General features: G+C 50.7%; 1 protein-coding gene across 2 annotated transcripts in view; it reads left to right on the top strand.

Annotated features, from left to right (window-relative positions):
- Nucleotides 1-19,142, top strand: part of LOC127566695 (leupaxin-like) — a 42,895-nt gene extending 23,753 nt beyond the window's left edge. Inside the window, exons 6-9 of one of the 2 annotated variants that reach the window (XM_052009260.1) lie at nt 329-502; nt 3,047-3,128; nt 4,924-5,072; nt 18,125-19,142. In XM_052009260.1, coding sequence (XP_051865220.1) covers nt 329-502; nt 3,047-3,128; nt 4,924-5,072; nt 18,125-18,391 — 672 coding nt within the window. In that variant the 3' untranslated portion in view covers nt 18,392-19,142. The remainder of the gene's footprint in view (nt 1-328; nt 503-3,046; nt 3,129-4,923; nt 5,073-18,124) is intronic. The other variant, XM_052009261.1, reaches the window with a different exon arrangement.
- Nucleotides 19,143-19,864: the final 722 nt, after the last annotated feature.

Here is a 19,864-nt window from a genome sequence, read left to right as displayed (position 1 = left end):
GAAGGCCAGCTCGCCGAACGCCCTCTTCACCACCCTGTCTGTGGCACCACTTTCAGTGAACTATGTACCTGTACTCCCAGGTCCTTCTGTTCTACAATACTCCCCGCAGTTACCGTGAGAGTCCTGCCCTGGATTTGACTTTCCAAAATGCAACACCTCGCATTGTTGATTAAGTGTTTGTAATTTATGGTAATTTTACGTCTTTCCACTGTTACTACTGCCGCAAAACGACAAATTTCACATCATCTACGTTAGTGATAACGGATTTGATTCTGATTCTGGTGATGAAGCCCCGCCTTCGTTTCTTCCCACTCCCCCCTCCTACCAGATTGTCACGGCGATCGGTCTCACCTGGCACCCGGAGCACTTCGTCTGCGCACACTGCGAGGAAGAGATCGGGCAGAACGGGTTTTACGAGCGGGACGGCCGGGCCTATTGCAACAAGGATTACCAGAAGCTCTTCTCGCCCCCGTGTGCCTACTGCAGAGGACCTATCGTGGACGTAAGTCGGCAGAAACCAAACAGAGGTTGATCTTTCTCCGTGAGCTCCACAACGTGTTGAACTGTCTCAGGGTACCGGTGAGATTGGGAACGGGGTATAACGTGCACCCATTGTTCATTGAAGTTCAGGGGGGTAGGTTCAGGAGTACACGCAGGCAGGTGATAGGTGAGTTCAGGTGATCGGCGAGCCCAGGTGCAAGGAGGAAGGCAGGTGGGTGGAGGCATAACAAGCTGAGAGGCGATCGGTAGAAGAGGTAAAGGGCTAAAGAAGCAGTAATCCGGTAGGAGAGGGCTGTGGACCATGGAAATGGGAAGTGATACGCTTTGGAAGATCGAAGTTGAAGGCAGGACTCTTAGCAGTGTGGAGGACAGAAGGATCTTGGGATCGACGTCCACAGATCCCTCAAGATTACTGCGCAGGTCGATAGGGTTGCTAAGAAGCTGTATGGTGTGTTGGCCTTCGTTCGCCGGGGGACTGAGTTCAAGAACCGTGAGATAACGTTGCAGGTCTGTAGAACCCTGGTTAGACAACACTTGGAGTATTTCGTTCAGTTCTGGTTGCCTCATTATAGGAAGGATGTGGAAGCTTAAGAGACGGTGCATAGGAGATTTACCAGGACGCTGCTTGGATTGGAGAGCAGGTCCTATGAGGATACTTTGAGCGAGCTGGGTCTCTTCGCTTTGGAGAGGAGGATGGTGAGAGGTGACTTGATAAAGGGGTAAAAGACGATAGGAGGCACAGATCGAGTCAGAGACTTTTTCCCAGGGAGAAAATAGCTAACACGAGGGGACATAATTTTAAGGTGATTGGAGGGAGGTATAGGGGAGATGTCAGAAGTAAGTTTTTTTACATAGGGAGCGGTGGGTGCGTGGAACGCACTTCCGGTAGAGGCGGTGGGGGAAGATACATTAGAGACATGTAAGAGACTCTTATATAGACACATGGATGACAGAAAAATGGAGGGCTATGTGGGAAAGAAGGATTAGATAGATCTTAGAGCAGGATAAAATGTAGGCACAACGTCGTGCGCTGTAATATTCTGCGTCCTGTGTTCTATGACCACCTCATGTTTAAGCCCACTCCAGACAGACAATGTTCTATTAACCGGCCTTTACCACTCCGCTCTCACCTCATCTTTTGACCTCCAATGTCTGTCGTTTCCGTCACGTCGCAAACCTTCCTTTTTCTCGCCCCGCCCTCATTCCTCCGTCACGTAACCGTGTTCCGTGTAAAACCAGTGTCAATTCTGATGACGGCAAAGTCGTCGACCTGGAGTATCGCACACTCCCTTCAACCTTAAAAATTTCCTGCCTTTCCCAGTTAAGGGTCTTTAACGTTAACCTGGTTATTTTCCCCACAGAAGCTGACCGACCCGCTTACTACATCGTTAGATTGGTTTATTACTGTCACATGTACCGCGATACAGTGACAAACGTGTCTTGCATACCGTCCGCATAGATCTATTCATTACACAGTGCAAGATAGATCAAGATATCTTTATGAGTCACATGTACATTGAAACACACAGTGAAATACATCATTTGCGTCGAGTGTTCTGGGCCAGCCCGCAAGTGTCGCCACGCTTCCGGCGCCAACATAGCATGCCCACAACTTCCTAACCCGTATGTCTTTTGGAATGTGGGAGGAAACCGGAGCACCCGGAGGAAACCCACGCAGACACGGGGAGAACGTACTAACTCCTTATAGACAGCGGCCAGAATTGAACCCGGGTGTCTGGCGCTGTAATAGTGTTACGTTATCCGCTACACTACCGTTCCTGACCTGCACTGAGGCAGTACAAAAACAAAATGCAGAATAAAGTGTCACAGTTACAAAGAAAGGGCAGTGCAGGCAGACAATAGATTGCAAGGTAGATTGTGAGTCAAGGGTCCATATTATCGTACTAGGGCACCGTTGAACAGTGGGATAGAAGCTCTCCTTGAGCCTGCTGGTACGTGCTTTCAGGCTTTTGTATCTTCTGCCCGATGGGACGGGGAGAACAGAGAATGTCCCTGGGTGGACGGGGTCTCTGATTATGTCGGCTGATTTACCGAGATAGCGGGAAATGTAGACTGAGTCCACGGAGGGGAGGCTGGTGTCTATGATGTGCTGGGCCGTGTCAACAGCTCTATGCAGTTTCTTGTGGTCCGGGGCAAAGCAGTTGCCATACCAAGCCGTGATGCATCCGGATAGGATGCTTTCTATGGTGCATCGATAAAAATTGGCGCGGGTCCACGAGGACATGCCAAATTTCTGTGGCCAGTTAGAGTATTTCCGCATCATCTGTTTCGTTTCAGTTTGTCAACATTTGCAGCTTTTTCTTTGGAAATCAGTGTAAACTGTGGACACAGTGGAGAACAGCTGGACTCAGATGTAAGAGGAGCAATTGGACAATAGTTCAACATTTCCATTTCGTGCGCAAGCAACCGAGATTACTTTCGACCTCGGCAAAGACCAGCTGTTGATAATAGTTGACTAATATCTACATATTTCCGATAGGTTCAGGGACTGATATTCATTTCTTTTCGTTTTGCTTAATTACAGAAAATCCTTACGGCCTTAGACAAGACCTGGCACCCGGAGCACTTTTTCTGCGCCAACTGTGGTGACATATTTGGCTCCGACGGTAAGTGTCCTCAGAACTTCTGGGATCCCGAACTGATGTTAAGGAGTCTCAGGGCGAGGCGTTCCCTCTTGATAACCATGGGCGTAAACCTTTCCCACCCATGGACCTGTCCAAGTGCCTTTTTAAACACTGTAATTGTACCCGCCTTCATCACCTCCTGTGGTGGCTCGGTGTTTGACGTTTCTACCCCGGGGAACAGATTCTAACGTTCTATCCTATCCCTGCCTCTCATAACTAAAGAAAAACCTCTATCAGGTTTCCCCTCAGCCTCCGACGCTCAAGGGAGAACAACCCAAGTCTGTCCAACCTCTTCTGATAGCGCAGACCCTCTAATCCAGGCAGCATCCCGGTGAACCTCTTCTGCACCCTCTCCAAAGTCTTCACATCCTTCCTGTAATGGGGCTACCGGAACCGCACGCAATATTTTAGGACTCTACCTCGTCTGCTGGTGGATTGTATTACCCCTTTTTTTTCCTTATGCGCACACCTGCATCTCTTAAACTCCGCCAGGGACTCGTTTGATCCCAGCTGCCTGTACCTGACACATGCCTGCCTTTTATCCTGAACAGGTCCTCAATATCCCTCGTCAACCAGGGTTCCCTACTCCTGCCAACCCTGCCCTCAACCACTCTTAACTGAATGTGTACTCTGAAGGATTGCAAGGATGCCTCAGGATTGTAAGGATGCGTCCGATATTGAGAGATAGGCGATTTCAAAGCGAGCAGTTAACCCACAACGGCCATTACATATCAGATAAAATGAGATACAATATCTTTAATATTGGCATTGGTAGTGGTTTATTATTGTCACGTACCGAGGTACAGTGAAAAACGTGCCTTGCATACCGATCGTACAGGTCAATTTATTACACAGTGCAGTTACATTGAGTTAATATTGGTATTGGTATATTATTGTCACTTGTACCGAGGTACAGTGAAAAACTTGTCTTGCATACCGTTCGTACAGATCAATTCATTACACAGTGCAGTTATACTGAGTTAGTACAGAGTGCATTGAGGTAGTACAGGGTAAAAAAAAATACACAATACAGATTGAAGTGTCACAGCTACAGGGAAGCGCAGTGCAGGCAGACAATAAGGTGCAAGCTTACAACAAGGTAGATTGTGAGGTCAAGAGTCCATCTCATCGTATAAGGGAACCGTTCAATGGTCTTATCACTGTGGGATAAAAGCTGTCATTGAGCCTGTTGGTCCGTGCCCTCAGGCTCCTGTATCTTCTGCCTGATGGGAGAGGAGAGAAGAGGCAATGACTCGGGTGGGTGTAGTCTTTGATCATGCTGGCTGCTTCACGTGTACATCGAAACACACAGTGAAATGCATCCTTTTGCGTGGGGTGTTCTGGGGATAGCCCGCAAATGTCGCCACGCTTCCGGCGCCAACATAACATGCTCTCAACTTCCTAACCCGTAGGTCTTTGGAATATGGGACGGAACCGCAGCACCCGGAGGGAAATACCATAGAACCATAGAACCATACAGCACAAAACAGGCCCTTCGGCCCACCATGTTGTGCCGTCCACGGGGAGAACGTACAAACTCCTTACAGACAGCGGCCGGAATCGAACCCGAGTCGCTGGCGCTGTAAATAGCGTTAGGCTACCCGCTGCAGGGAGCAGGTGCAGGCAAAACCATTCGTCCACCGCGCCTGCTCTCCCATTCAGCTTGTTCACCCAACACATGTGCTTGTTTTCACTGTGCACCCCTTCTCCCCACAACTCCTCCACATCCCCACCCCCCTCCCCCATCACCCTTCCACCCCCACCTCAATCTCCTCAGGTTACCACGAGAAGGACGGGAAAGCTTACTGCCGCAAGGACTACTTCAGCATGTTCGCGCCCAAATGCGGCTGCTGCGCCCGGCCAGTCCTCGACAACTACCTGTCAGCGCTCAACAGCGTCTGGCACCCGGAGTGCTTCGTTTGCCGGGTAGGTGGCGGTGGTCGGGGGTGGGGAGGGGCGGGAGTGGGCCCTTTTGTCTCTTCGCGTCCCGGAGGTGGAAGGACCTGGGTACGAGCGTGAGTCCCGCAGACGTCCCAGAGACGTCACGCAAAGAGCAGGGCAGTACAGCACAGGACGAGGCCCTTCGGCCCACCAGATCTGTGCCTACCATAATGCTAAATTCAAATAAACTTATCTGCTTGCACACGATCCAAATCCCTCCGTTCACTGCCTATTCATGTGACCATCCCAATGTCCCGTGAACGCCACTGTCGCATCTGCTTCCACCGCCTCAACTGGCTGCACCCCCGGTACCCCAAATTCTGCGGGTGAAATAAAACTTCTCGCCCAAATCTCCTTTCGATTTACTTCCTCTCACCTTAAGGCCATGCCCTTCAATTATTGTTGTAAAAATAACAGAATGCAGGGGGGTCCTGACCAGAAACGTTGACCTCCTGTTTTTCTCCGCCGATGCTGCCTGACTTGCCGAGTTCCTCCAGCATCCTGTTGTTTTTTTTTTCAGCTCTATTTCAGCATCATTTGTCTTTCTTGTCTCTCTAGTATTAATTTCCACCCTGGGAGAAAGACTCTGACTCCCTACCTTATCCATGTCTCTCATAAATTTATAAATCTCTATCAGGTCACCCGTCAGACTCCGACGGGTGACCTGATAGAGAGAAAAAAAAAACAAGTTTGTCCAACCTCCCCTTTTTGCCAGTGCTCTATAATCCAGGCAGCATCCTGGCGAACCTTTTCTGCACCCTCTGCAAGATCTCCACATCTTTCCTGTAACGAGACGACCAAAATTACACACAATACTCCTACAAGAGCATCCAAACCAATGTTTTATACAGCTGCAACATGAATCTTACCCTTGCCAGGAAGGCAAGCATGCCGTACGCCTTCTTTACTACCTATCTATTTGTCAGGCCACTTTCAGGGACCTATGGACCTGGACCCCAATATCTCTCTGTACATCAACGCTGTTAAAGGTCCCGTTATTAACAGTGTACTGTCCCCTTACATTTGCCCTCCCGAAGTGCAATACATTGCACTTTGCCCGGATTAAGCTCCATCTGCCATATCTCCGTAAATATCTGTAACTGATCCATAACCAGGCGCATCCTTTGGCAACCATCCTCGTTATCCACAACTCCACAAACGTATGCGTCATTCACAAATCTCATTTCGAGGCGACAGCTTCATACCGAGAAGTGGAGAAAATACTCGGCAGATTAGGCAGCAACTGCATCAGTAAAGGCCACAATGGATCTGGGGCCAGGCAAAGAACCTGGTCAGGTGACAGAACTATCGGTGGGCGAGCATTTCGGAGACAGTGACCAAAACTCCCTGACTTTTCCCAAAGCCATGGACAGGGATAGGAGCAGACGATATGGGAAAGTTCTTAATTTAATTGAGTGCTAATTACGCTGGTATTAGGGCAGGAACTTGGGAGCGTAAATTGCAAACAGATGTTCTCAGGAATGCAGAATTCAGCGATGCAGAAATGTGTAGGTTGTACAGGGACCACTTGCATGACGTTCTGGATGGGTTTGTCCCACTGAGACAGGGAAAGGATGGTAGGGTGAAGATGGTTGACACGAGAGGTGGAATATTTAGTTCAGAGCATGAAGGAAGCATACTTAAGATTCAGGAAGCAAAACCATCAGACAGAGCTCTGGAGAATTATAAGGTAGCGGTGAAGGAGCTTAAGAATTAACTTAGGACAGCTAGAAGGGACACGAGAAGATGGTGAGTAGGACTGAGGAAAACCCCAAGGCATTCTACATGTACGTGAGGAACACGGGTATGACTAGAGTGACGGTAGGGCTGCTCAGGGATAAAGAAGGGAACATGTGTCTGGAAGCGGAGGAGGTAGGGAAGGTCCTTAATGAATATTTTGCTTCAGTGTTCACCATGGGGAGAGATTTACAGAAATGTGAGGTGAGCGCAGAACAGGCTAACGTTCTGGCGCATATTGAGGTTAAGAAAGAGGAGGCATTGGAGCTTCCCAGATACATCAGGATAGATAAGTCCCCGAGGCCGGACGGGATATACCCAGGTTACTAAGGGAACCGAGGGACGAGATTGCCGGGGTGTTGACGATGATCTTTGCCTCCTCCCTGGCCACAGGAGTGGTACCAGAGGATTGGAGGATGGCAAATGTTTGCCTCATTTTCAATAAAGGTAATAGGGATAATCCTAGGAGTTACAGACCCGTGAGTCTTACGTCAGTGGTGGGCAAACTATTGAACAGGATTCTTAGGGACAGGATTTACGAGATTTGGAGAAGCATAGTCTTATTAGGGATAGTCAGCGTGGCTTTGTGAGGGGAAGGTTACTCCTTGAGGACCGTTACTAGTGGTGTTCCACAGGGATCTGTTCGAGGACCCCTGGTCTATGTGATTTTTATAAATGATGGATCAGGAAGAGGAGGAGTGGGTTAGTAAGTTTGTTGATCACACGAAAGTTGGATGTGTTGTGGATAGTGTAGAAGCTTGTCTTCAGTTGCAATGGGATATTGACAGGATGCAGAGCTGGGTAGAAAAGTGGCAGATGGAGTTCAATCCGCAGAAGTATGAAACGATACACTTCGGGAGATCGAATTTGAAGGCAGAATACACGGTTAATGGTAGGATTCTTAGCTGTGTGGAGGAACAGAGGGATTTTGGGGTCCACCTTAATAGATCCCTCAAGGTTGCCACGCAGGTCTATAGGGTGGTTAAGAAGGCGTATGGTGTGCTGGACGTCACTAGTCGGGGGATTGAGTTCAAAAGCCGCGAGGTAATGTTACACCTCTATAGAACTCTGGTTGGTCCACACATGCAGCATTGTGTACAGTTCGGTTCGCCTCATTATAGCAAGGATGTGGAAGCTTTGGGGAGGGTGCAGAGGAGATTTACTAGCATGCTGCCTGGAACAGAAAACATGTCTCATGAGGAAAAGTGAAGCGAGCTGGGTCTTTTCTCATTGGAAAGTCGGAGGTTGACAAGCGACTTGATAGAGGAGAATATGATTATGAGGGGCCTAGATAGAGTGTCAGAGGTTGGTTTCTTCCACAGAGAGTGGTGGGTGCCTGGAACGCACCGCCGGGGGTGGTGGGAGATGCTGATACAATAAGGACATTAAAAACATTCTAAGATAGGCATATGGATGTCAGAAAAATGACGGTTATGGGATGTGTAGGAGGGAAGAGTTAGATTGATCATGGAGTAGGTTTGTATAGGTCGGCGCAACATCGTGGGCCGAAGGACCCGTACTGTGCTGTACTGTTCCAACTGCAGAGAGGTACACGGTCAACATAAAATAGAGAAGGCCATTCAGCTGATCTTCCTCCAGCTCTAGCACAAGGCCCACAATCCCCTGCTGCTTTCGGAAGCCAAACACCTCACGTTTCAGCTCGTCAGTTTGTGTCCGCTCCAAAAAGGGGGCGTCGGTCTGAAACTCTGTATGTCTTCCCCTCAGCTTCTGAATGTTTCCACACTTCCACTGGCCGGGAGGCGGGTGGGGGGGGGGGGGGTGGCGGGGTAGGGTGGTAAGAGGGATGGGGTGGAGGAAGGGGACACATTTCGCAGTTGCTATGGTGATGGCGGGGACCAGGGAAGCCTTGTTTTCCAGCGACATCTGTCACGGCAGAACGGCGACAAGCGTTGGTGGTCGATGGCGGTGATCAGAGTTGAGTAAAACGTTGGGCAGACCTCCCAAGGACCTCCCCATTCGAGGATATTCATGTCCCTTCGGACCACCGAGTCTCTGCCGATTATCAATCACCCATATGCAATGGCAGAGTATGGTATTAATGGTAGGACTCTTAGCAGTGTGGAGAATCAGAGGGATCTTGGGGTCCGAGTCCATAAGACGCTCAAAGCGGCTGCGCAGGACTCTGTGGTTAAGAAGGCATATGGTGTATTGTCCTTCATCAATCGGGGAATTGAATTTAGGAGCCGTGAGGCATTGTTGCAGCTATATAGGTCCCTGATCAGACCCCACTTGGAGTACTGTGCTCAGTTCTGGTCGCCTCACTACAGGAAGGGTGTGGAAGCCATAGAAAGGGTGCAGAGGAGATTTACAAGGATGCTGCCTGGATTGGGGAGCATGCTTTATGAAAGCAGGTTGAGGGAACTCGGCCTTTTCTCCTTGGAGAGACGGAGGATGAGGGGGGACCTGACAGAGGGATATAAGATGATGAGAGGCATTGATTGTGTGCACAGTCAGAGGCTTTACCTCAGGGCTGAAATGGTGACCACAAGAGGACAGAGGTTTAAGGTGCTGCGGAGTAGGTACAGAGGAGATGTCAGGGGTAAGTTTTTACTCAGAGAGTGGTGAGTGCGTGGAATGGGCTGCCGGAAACACTGGTGGAGGCGGATACGATAGGGTCTGTTCAGAAACTTTCGGATAGGTACATGGAACTGAGAAAAATAGAGGGCTATAGGCAAGCCTAGTAATTTCTAGGGTAGGGATATGTTCGGCACGGCTTTGTAGGCCGAAGGGCCTGAATTGTGTTGTAGGTTTTCTATATTTCTATGTTCTATCAGTTGTACAAGTCGTTGGTGAGGCCACACTTGGAGCACGTGTACAGTTTTGGCCGCCCAGTTATAGGAAAGAGGAGATTAAACTGGAAAGAGCACAGAGAAGGTTTACGAGGATGTTGCCAGGACTGAAGGTCCTGATATATAGGGAGAGGTTGGCCAGGCGTGGTCTTACTCCTTGGAGCGTAGGAGAATGAGGGGCGAGCTTTTGGAGGTTCATAAAATCTAAAGGGGCATCGATAAGGTGGACGGTGACAGTCTTTTCCCCGGCGTGAGTGAGTCCAAAACTAGGGAGGCAGAGGCTTAAGGTGAGAGGGGAAAGATTTTAAAGGGACCTGAAGGGTAACTTTTTAACGCAAGGGGTGGTGAGGAAATAGAACGAGCTGTCAGAGGAAGTGGTTGAAGCAGGTACTACAATGCCATTTAAGAAGCACTCGAACCGGTGCACGGAGGGGCGGGGCTTGGAGGGCTTTGGGCCGAATGTAGGAAATTTAGCTGGGCAGACACCGTGGTCGGCATGGACTGGTTGGGCCGAAGGGCCTGATTTCGTGCTGTATTGTTACCTGAATTTGTGACCCAGCGGTGCCTTTAGGTACAGCCGCCGTGGCGAACACAATTCTGCAGAAGTGAGCTGTGGTCGCCCTACCCAGGAAACCCTCTCTGAGCCACCTCATGGTGGTTAACTCTCAACGTTCGCTTCCTCTCTCCACTTCCAGGCCGGATCACCTTCTGCATCTGGGCGGTTTGTGCTTTTTTCCGCTGAAGGCGGCAGCAGTAATTGTTTCAGCTCATCCTGGTGACAGGTGAAATCTGCCTTCTCACCGACAGCTGACCAAAGACAGCTCTGCAGAAGCGCGTCACATGTTGATGCAGCCTTGCTGTTCCTGACCCCGGTGCTGTGGCCGAGGGTAGCGCAGCTGCCTCGCAGCGCCTGCGTGGTATACCGCACGGGCACAGGCCTTTCGGCCCAGCTGCTCCATGCCAACCAAGATACCCCATCCAAGCTCGTCTCATTTGCCATCGTTTCGCCCACAACCTTCCCAAACCTCTCCAATCCATGCACGTACCCAATTGTCTTTTAGAAGTTCCTATTGAACCTGACTCAACCACTTACACTGAATGCTCACAACATCATTTGTTTCAGAAGAATTGCCCCTCAAATTCCTTTTGAATTTTTCCACTCTCAACATAAACTAGGGAGCAGAGCTTTAGGGTGAGAGGGGAAAGGGACCTGAGGGTCAATCTCTTCACGCAGAGGGTGGTGAATATATGGAACGAGCTGCCAGAGGAAGTGGGTGAGACAGGTTCAACAGGATCATATCAGAAGCACTTGGATAGGTAAATGGACGCCTGGAGGGATATGGGCCGAACGCAGGAAACTGGGACCAGCTGTGTGGGCACCGTGGTCGGCATGGACTGGTTGGGCCGAAGGGCCTGTATCCGTGCTGGGTTGCTCTGGGACTGTAAAGGTAGCGCACATTGAATGGAGTGGGTGACTGAAGCTCCGCTCTCATGTAGAAGATCAGTCTTCCTTGTTTCCCTGTGACAGGAGCCAAGGACCCAAGTGTCCTCCCCGGGACTCTTTTGGCCGATGGGCCTTCCTCGGCTCCCATAATGCAGTGTGCAGGGCCACAGGCTTCAGCCTCGCTCGCATGTCCCTTGATCAATTAACGAATAGCCGTTGTTCCCTTGTGCCCATGCCATAGAACATAGAAAATTTAACATTACATCACTGGACAGGCTATTCGGCCCATCGATGCTGTGCCGGCCTTGATGACAATTTACACTTAAACCCCACCAAACTGCATGCTTCCGCTGCGACCCCTGTAACCCATTCCAGGCACCCAACGCACTTTGTGTCAAAACACTTGTCCCTCACGTCGCCTTTAAGTTTCCCCTCTCTAACCTGAAAAGCACGTCCTCTGGTGTTTGACAGGGGAATAGATTCTGACCGTCAAACCTATCTGTGCCTCTCATAATTAAAAAATAATAAAACGTCAATCGTCTCCTCTCTGCCGCCGTCCCTCGAGGGAGAACAGCTCAACTTTGTGCAACCACTGTTGATGGATCAGACCCGCCAATCCAGGCAGCATCCTGGTGAACCTCTTCTGCACCCTCTCCAACCCTCATCCTTCCTGAACGGGATGACCAGGACTGCACACAATACTCCAAGTGCGGTCTGACTGAAGTCTTATTTCGAGGGTCTAAAATTTCTTCCCGGGCCCCCGGTACCACATTACAAAGGCAGAATGACTTGCCTTATTTCTTTATCCCCGTGACACCACCGATGGGCTCGGCTGAATCCAATGTAGCAACTCTTTCGGCTGAGTCACTAATCAGCATAGGCTGATTAGGGACAGTCAGCATGGCTTTGTGAGGGGCAACTCGTGCCTCACGAGCCTGATTGAATTCTTTGAGGATGTGACAAAGCACATTGATGAAGGTAGAGCAGCGGATGTGGTGTGCATGGATTTTAATAAGGCGTTTGATAAGGTTCCTCATGGAAGGTTCATTCAGAAAATCAGGAAGCATGTGATCCAGTGAAACTTCGCTGTGTGGATTCAGAATTGGGTCGCCCATAGAAGACAGGGTGGTGGTAGATGACGCGTATTCTGCCTGGAGGTCAGTGACCAGTGGTGTTCCGCAGGGATCTGTTCTGGGACCCCCTGCTCTTTGTGATTTTTATAAATGACTTGGATGAGGATGTGGAAGGGTGGGTTAGTAAATTTGCTGATGATACGAAGGTTGGTGGTGTTGTGGACAGTGTAGACGGTTGCTGTAGATTACAACAGGACATTGATAGGATGCAGAGCTGGGCTGAGAAGTGGCAGATGGTGCTCAACCCGGATAAGTGTGAAGTGATACACTTCGGGAGATCGAATTTGAAGGCAGAACACAAGGTTAATGGCAGGACGTTTAGCAGTGTGGAGGAATATAGGGATCTTGGGGTCCACGTCCGTAGATCCCTGAAGGTTGCCACGCAGGTCGATAGGGTTGTAACGAAGGCGTATGGGGTGTTGGCCTTCATTCGTCGGGGTATTGAGTTCAAGAGCCGCGAGGTGATGTTGCAGCTCTATAGAACTCTGGTGAGACCACACTTGGAGTATTGTGTTCAGTTCTGGTCGCCTCATGATAGAAGGATGTGCAAACTCCAGAGAGGGTGCAGAGGAGATTTACAGGACGCTGCCTGGATTGGAGAGCATGTATTATGAGGATAGGTTGAGTGAGATCGGGCTTTGGAGAGAAGAAAGATGAAAGGTGAATTGATAGAGGTGTACATGATGATAAGAGGCATAGCTCGAATGGACAGTCAGAGACTTCTTCCCAGGGCGACAATGGCTTCACCCTAGGGGACATAATTGTAAGGTGATTGGAGGAAGGTATAAGAGGGATGTCAGCGGTAATTTTTTTATGCAGATGGGTGCGTGGAACACACTGCCGGCAGAGGTTGTGGGGGCAGATACGTTAGGGACATTCAAGAGAGTCTTTGATAGATACATGAATGATAGAGAAATGGAGGTCTATATGGGAAGGAAGGGTTAGATTGATCTTAGAGCAGGATAAAATGTCTGTACAACATTGTGGGCCGAAGGGCCTGTACTGTGCTTTAGTGTTCTATGTTCTATGTGCTCCCCTTTTGCAAGTCTGATGGGTCGAATGCTGCACCCCCAGGCCCTGGAAACTGCCCGGTTTACTTGCAAATCCGCCCAAGAAGCCGACAGGGCGCCACAGAGTTGCAGGGAACAAGCTCAGTGGGTTGCCTGTCAGCCACTGTCCTGCCCTACTCTCTCGAAACCCTCCTCATGGGTCCACGTGTCCGCAGAGCACGCTCCAGTTTCCGAGGGAGAGCCCCAGTTTACCGTGCTACACATTCGATGGCCCAAGTAACAGGCAACAAAGGACATCCAACAGTACAGCACAGGAACAGGCCCTTCGGCCCACCGTGTTGTGCCGAACTAATTAAGCTAACGACACCTAATTAAGCCAATCCTTCGCCTGCGCAATATCCATAATGCCACCGATCTCTGCACACTTATGTGCCTGCGAGCTACGTTAACTCTATCGAACCTACCTCCATCAGCACCCCTGGGAGCCCATTCCAGGAACCCACAGCTCTCTGTTAAAAAAAATACTTGTCCCGCACATCTCCACCCTCACCTTAAATGTATGTCCTCTAGTATTAGACGTTTCGACCGTGGGGGGAATAGATACCGTCTGTCTGCTTTGTCTACGCCTCTCATAATCTCACAAATTTCTATCAGCCTCCGCCGCTCCAGAGAAAGCAACCCTAAATTGGTCCAACCTCTCCTCATAGCTCATGCCCTCTAATCCAGGCAGCATCCTGGCGAACCTCTTCTGCACCCCCTACAAAGCCTCCGCGTCCTTCCTGTAACGGGGCGACCAGAGTTGAATAATCCAGATGCGACCTAACCAGAGTTTTATTAAGCTGCTTTTGTGAAGCCTACTGCTGTTACCCGAATATCCCACTCGACGGGCCTCACAGCCGCTGTTGTTGCCACCCAACGGTCTTCCGGGGGTTGAATATTGCCCCTCACCCCGCGGGCTTTCTCCTGAGCGACAGTGCGACTGGCAGTGATTCACCTGCCGGGGAGGGGCAGATGATCCGGAAATCAGAGGAATCTCACTAGTCCCATCCCCCCCTGATTTCTCTGCAGTCCATCCCCTCACATGCCCATCACAGAGAAATTGAGCGCGGATACAGGCCCTTCGGCCCATCCAATAAATGCCGACCACTGTCCCACTCAGCTCGTCCCAAGCTCTTGAGTTCTGCCGATATCTCTCCAAACCTGCCCCTCCATGTGCCTATCCAAGTGCATCTTAAATTATACTGTTGTACCTGCTTCAACCGCTTCCTCTGACAGCTCGTTCCATATACTCACCACCCTCTGCGTGAAAAAGTTGTCCCTCGGGTCCCCTTTAAATCTTTCCCCTCTCACCTTAAGCCTCTGCCCGCTGGTTTTGGGCTCCCCAGCCCTGAGGAAAAGACTCTTACTGTCCAACTTATCAATTCCTCTCATAATTTTAAACACTTCCATCAGGTCGCCCATCGTTCTCCTGTTTCTTCTATCCAAGTCCCTGGACGCGCTGAATGTCCGCCCAAATCCCCACCCAATAAGCTCAGACGGCTGAATGCTCTCTGCTAGGTCCCAGTTAACCAGCGGGATGGGCGGATTGGCCTCGGGCTCGCATGTGACCAGCTGTATAAGACGTTGGTGAGGCCACTTCTGGAGTGGCCTCACGGTGCACAGTTCTGGTCGCCCTGCAATTGGAAGGGTTTTGGTAAACTGGAGAGGGGGCGGAAAAGATTCAGGAGGAATTACCCGAGACTGGAGATTTAAGGAGAGGCTGGACAGGTTGGGTCTGCTTTTAAACCATCCAACCATAAAACAATACAGCACAATACAGGCCCTTCGGTCCACCATGTTGTGCCGACCTTTAATCCTCGTTTAAGACTATCTAACCCCTTCCTTCTATATATCCCCCTATTCTAAATTCCTCCATATGCTTATCTAACGATCTCTTGAACTTGACCAGTGTACCTGCCTCCACCACCAGCCCTGGCAGCTCATCCCATGCCCCAACTATTCTCTGGGTGAAAACCTCCCTCTGATAGTTTAAAGCCATGCCCTCTTGTATTTAGCATTGGTGCCCTGGGAAAGAGGAGCTGGCTGTCTAATCTATCTATTCTTCTTTATATTTTGTGCACCTCTATCATGTCTTCCCTCATCCGCCTTCTCTCCAAAGAGTAAAGCCCTAGCTGCACGGATGCCGCCTGGTCTGCTGAGTTCCTCCAGAATCACCGTGGTTTTCATCTTCAACTCCCCCTCCCACACTGATACGTCAGTCCTCGGCCTCCTCCACTGCCAGGAGAATTCCAAGCGCAAACTGGAGGAACAGCGCCTCAATTTCCGTCTTGGAACATTGCAGCCTAGCGGCATGAACATTGAATTCTCCCACTTTCGGTAATCCCCACCCCCCTTCCCCACAACACCCTCCCATCACCTTGATTATTCTCTTCTTACCTTTCCTAGACTCTTTTTTCTACCTTATTCCCCCTCTCACTCCTTACCTGTGACCCATCCCCTGGTGGATCTGCTCTCCCCTCCTCCCCCAGACCTGCCCATCACTATCTCTTACCTGCATCTACCTATCACCACCTTGTGCCCACCTCACCTCTCCTCTTTTGTCCACCTATCACTGCTCTGCTTTTCCCTCCTATGCATCGGGCTTCCCCTTTTCCTATCCTCAGCCCTGAAGAAGGGCCCTGACCCGAAACGACGACAGCCTGCTTTTCTCCACGGCTGCTGCCTGGCCTGCTGAGTTCCTCCGCCGTTATCATGTTTTTCATCTTCAACTCCCCCAACCACTGCTCCTCCCTTAACTTCATGGACTGCATCCGGTGCTCCAAGTGTGGCCTCTTCTACATCAGTGAGACCAAGCGCATACCAGGTGACCGTTTCGCAGAACACCTGCGCTCCGTCCTTCACCGCGACCTGCATCTCCCCGTTGCCGGTCACTTCAACTCCCTCTCCCACAGTACCACTGATATGTCAGTGCTCGGCCTCCTCCACTGCCAGGAGACTTCCAAGCGCAAACTGGAGGAACAGCGCCTCATTTTCCGTCTTGGAATCTTGCAGCCTGACAACATCTACATTGAAGTCTCCAACTTAATGTAATCCCCACCCCCTTTCCCCACAAACCCACACCAACAATGCTTCTTCCCTTCTTCCCTTCCCGGCATCTTTTCTCTACCCTCTTTCATTCATTACCTTTGACCCATTCCCTGGTAGATGTGCTCGCCCCTCCTCCCCCCACCTATCACTATCTCTTAACTACATCTACCTATCACCACCTTGTTCCTACCCCGCCTCCCCTCTTTTGTTCACGTACCGCTGCTCTGCTTTTCCCTCCTATACATTTGTCTCCTTTTCCTACCTACAGTCCTGAAGAAGGGTTGCTGACCTGGAATTTTGACCGCCTGCTTTTGTCCACGGATGCTGCCTGGCCTGCTGAGTTCCTCCGGCGTTATCGTGTTTTTCATCCAGAATCTAGCATTTTAGAGTATTCTGTTCAGTTCTGATCGCATCATTATAGGACGGATGTGGAAGCTTTAGAGAGGGTGCAGAGGAGATTTACCAGGAGGCTACCTGGATTGGAGAGTGTCTTATGAGGATAGGTTGAGTGAGCTGGGGGGTTTGCTCTTTGGAGAGGAGGAGGATGAGAGGTGACTTGATTGAGCTGTACAAGAGGTACAGAACATTCAGAGGCTTTTTCCCAGGGCGACAATGGTTAACAGGACTGTGCATAATTTTAAGGTGATTAGACGAATATATGGGGCAATATCAGGGGTAAGATATTTATATAGTGAGTAGTGGGTGCGTGGAACGCATTGCCTGCCGAGGTGGTGGGGGAAGATACATTAGGGACATGTAAGAGACTCTTATATAGACAGATTAATGGAGAGCATTGGGGCGCTATGTGGGAGGTAAGGGTCAGATAAATGTTAGAGTAGGATAAAACGTCGGCACAACATTGTAGGCCGAAGTGCCTGTAACTGTGCTGTAATGTTCGGTGTCCCATGTTGTACCTGCTGTCCTTTGTTTCTCACGTTGGGTCTGTGTTTCCCTGGAGCACAGCAGGCTGTGTGTGTGGGGGGGAGTGACCTGATAGAGGTTTACAAAATCACGAGGGGCATAGACGAGGTGGACGGCCACACGCTTTTTACCCCCAGGGTAGGGGAGTCCAAAACCACAGGGAATAGTTTTAAAGTGGGAGGGGAAAGATTTGAAGGGGACCTGAGGGTCAGTTTTTTCCACACAGCGGCCGGTGCGTGTGTGGAACGAGCTGCCAGAGGAAGTGGAGAGGCGGGTACAAATACAGCGTTCAAAATACCTTTCCACAGGTACTTAGGAACAGGCGTGAGGGATGTGGTCCAAACGTGGGGAAATGGGAGGAGGTCAGGTCGGAAAGTCGGTCAGCATGGACAAGTAGGGCTGAAGGGCCGGTTTCCGCGCTGGCAAGCTCTGTGACTCGATGTGACACCCTCACAGGGCTAACTGACCATTGCCGCCTCCCTGGCTGAAACATCCGACGGGCTGACCTGCAACGGAACCATCTCTACGGGCCGAAAGGCCTTCTGGTTCCCTTCTGAGGCGCTCCCCTCCGGCTGATCGCCAACGCCCCGCTGGGACTATTGGCCAGCCGAGACGTCCCCTGGCGGCGGAATTTGTGTGTGTGTGTGTGTGTGTGTGTGTGTGTGTGTGTGTGTGTGTGTGTGTGTGTGTGTGTGTGTGAGAGAGAGAGAGAGAGAGAGAGAGAGAGAGTGTGTAAGATAAGATAAGATATCTTTACTAGTCGGATGTACGTCGAAACACACAGTGTAATGCATCATTTGCATAGTGTTCTGAGGTGTGTGTGTGTGTGTGTGTGCAAGAGACCCACAGGCGCCGGTGACGTTGCTCCCTCTTTACGCCCCCCCCCCCGCCACAGGACTGCCTGACTCCCTTCACCAGCTCCAGTTTCTTCGAGGTGGAAGGGATGCCCTACTGCGAGCTTCACTACCACCAACGCCAAGGCACGCTGTGCAGCGCCTGCCAGAAGCCCATCGCCGGCCGCTGCATCGCCGCCATGGGCAGGAAGTTCCACCCGGAGCACTTCGTTTGCGCCTTCTGCCTCAAGCAGCTCTGCAAGGGGGTCTTCAAGGAAAATAACGACAAGCCTTATTGCAACGCCTGCTTCAACAAGCTGTTCCTCTAGCAGCGCAGGATCTCCCTCCCACCCTGCACCCTCTGCACACTCCGCTTCCCCCCCTCCCCCCCCCCCCCCGCCGGTCCCCAGCTCACCGCAAACGAAGTTCCTCCTCAATCCCACCCTCCCGGCCACCCCCTCCCCCACTTCCTGACAAACAGTCCCTCTGCGCAGTGGCCACCAGGAGTAGAAACCGGAGTGGATCTCCAGATACCTGATTGTTCTTTCACCGCAGCGCCGTTTCCCTGCACGGACGCCGTCAGCCCCGAGAAACAGAAGCCACCGCGGTAAACGGGGGCTTCTGCAGCCCCGCGTGGGTGGGAATGGAAAACACTCACCCCTCTTTGGGTGAAGAGATTTCTCCCCTTTTCAGTCCTGAATGGCAGGGCCATCGTTTAGAGAAGGCGACCCTCGATTCCTGACACCCCGGCCAAGGGAAATGCTCAGCCCTGTGTCTGTCCCCGAAAGAATTCAGCACACATCTACCGGCTCACCTCTCACTCTGTGAGAGTGAGACCGGAATCTACTTAACCTCTTGTCAGGCGAGGAATCACCCGTCCGGGATCTCGTCCTGTGCTCTTCTGTCGGATGCATGAGAGCGAGAACAGTCTGCGCACTATGGGATGTCACTGGGACCCAGTAAAAATATATTTTACGGCAATCCCTTTGAAATAAATGGCACCGCGCCTTTTTTTTGCTAACTGTTTGCCTTACCTTCTTTACCGTGTTAAATTACCAGCGACTTACCATCCAACCACCAACTCCATCCAATCTCTCCCTACTTGCCAAATCAATCTCTTCATTTTGTTAAACCAGTCCATGGTTGTCATACGTACCGAGGCACAATGAAAAACTTCTGTTTTGCATGCCATCCATATGCATAATTTCATTACACAGTGCTTTTAGGTAGTACAACGGAAAAGCAATAACAAAATGCAGACTCCAGTGTTACAGTTACAGAAGAAGTGCAGTGCGGGCAGACAATAATGTGCAAGGTCATAACGAGGTAGATTATGAAGTCAAGAGTCCACCTTATCGTAGTAGGGGACCGTTCAATGGTCTTACAACAATGGGATAGAAGATGTTCTTGAGCCTGGTGGGACGTGCTTTCAGGCTTTTGTATCTTCTGCCCGACGGGAGAGGGGAGAAGAGAGAATGTCCGAGTTACTGGGGTCTTTGATTATGTGCTCTGCTAAGCCGAGGTAGAGAAGTGTAGACGGAGTCCACGGAGGGGAGGCTGGTATCCGTGATGTGCTGGGCTGTGTCCAAAACTCTCTGACGTTTCTTGCGTTCCCAGGCAGAGCAGTTGCCGTACCAAGCTGTGATGCATCCGGATAGGATGCGTTCTATGGTGCATCGTTAAAAATTGGCCAGGGTCAAAGGGGACATGCCGAGTTTCTTCAGCCTCCTGAGGAAGTGGAGGTGCTGGTGAGATTTGTAGGCCGTGGCGTTCACGTGGTTGGGCCGGGACAGATGTTCACA

The sequence above is a fragment of the Pristis pectinata genome, chromosome 44, assembly GCF_009764475.1.
Source record: "Pristis pectinata isolate sPriPec2 chromosome 44, sPriPec2.1.pri, whole genome shotgun sequence".
Classification (NCBI taxonomy): domain Eukaryota; kingdom Metazoa; phylum Chordata; class Chondrichthyes; order Rhinopristiformes; family Pristidae; genus Pristis; species Pristis pectinata.
This window is presented reverse-complemented; position numbering and strand designations above follow the sequence as displayed.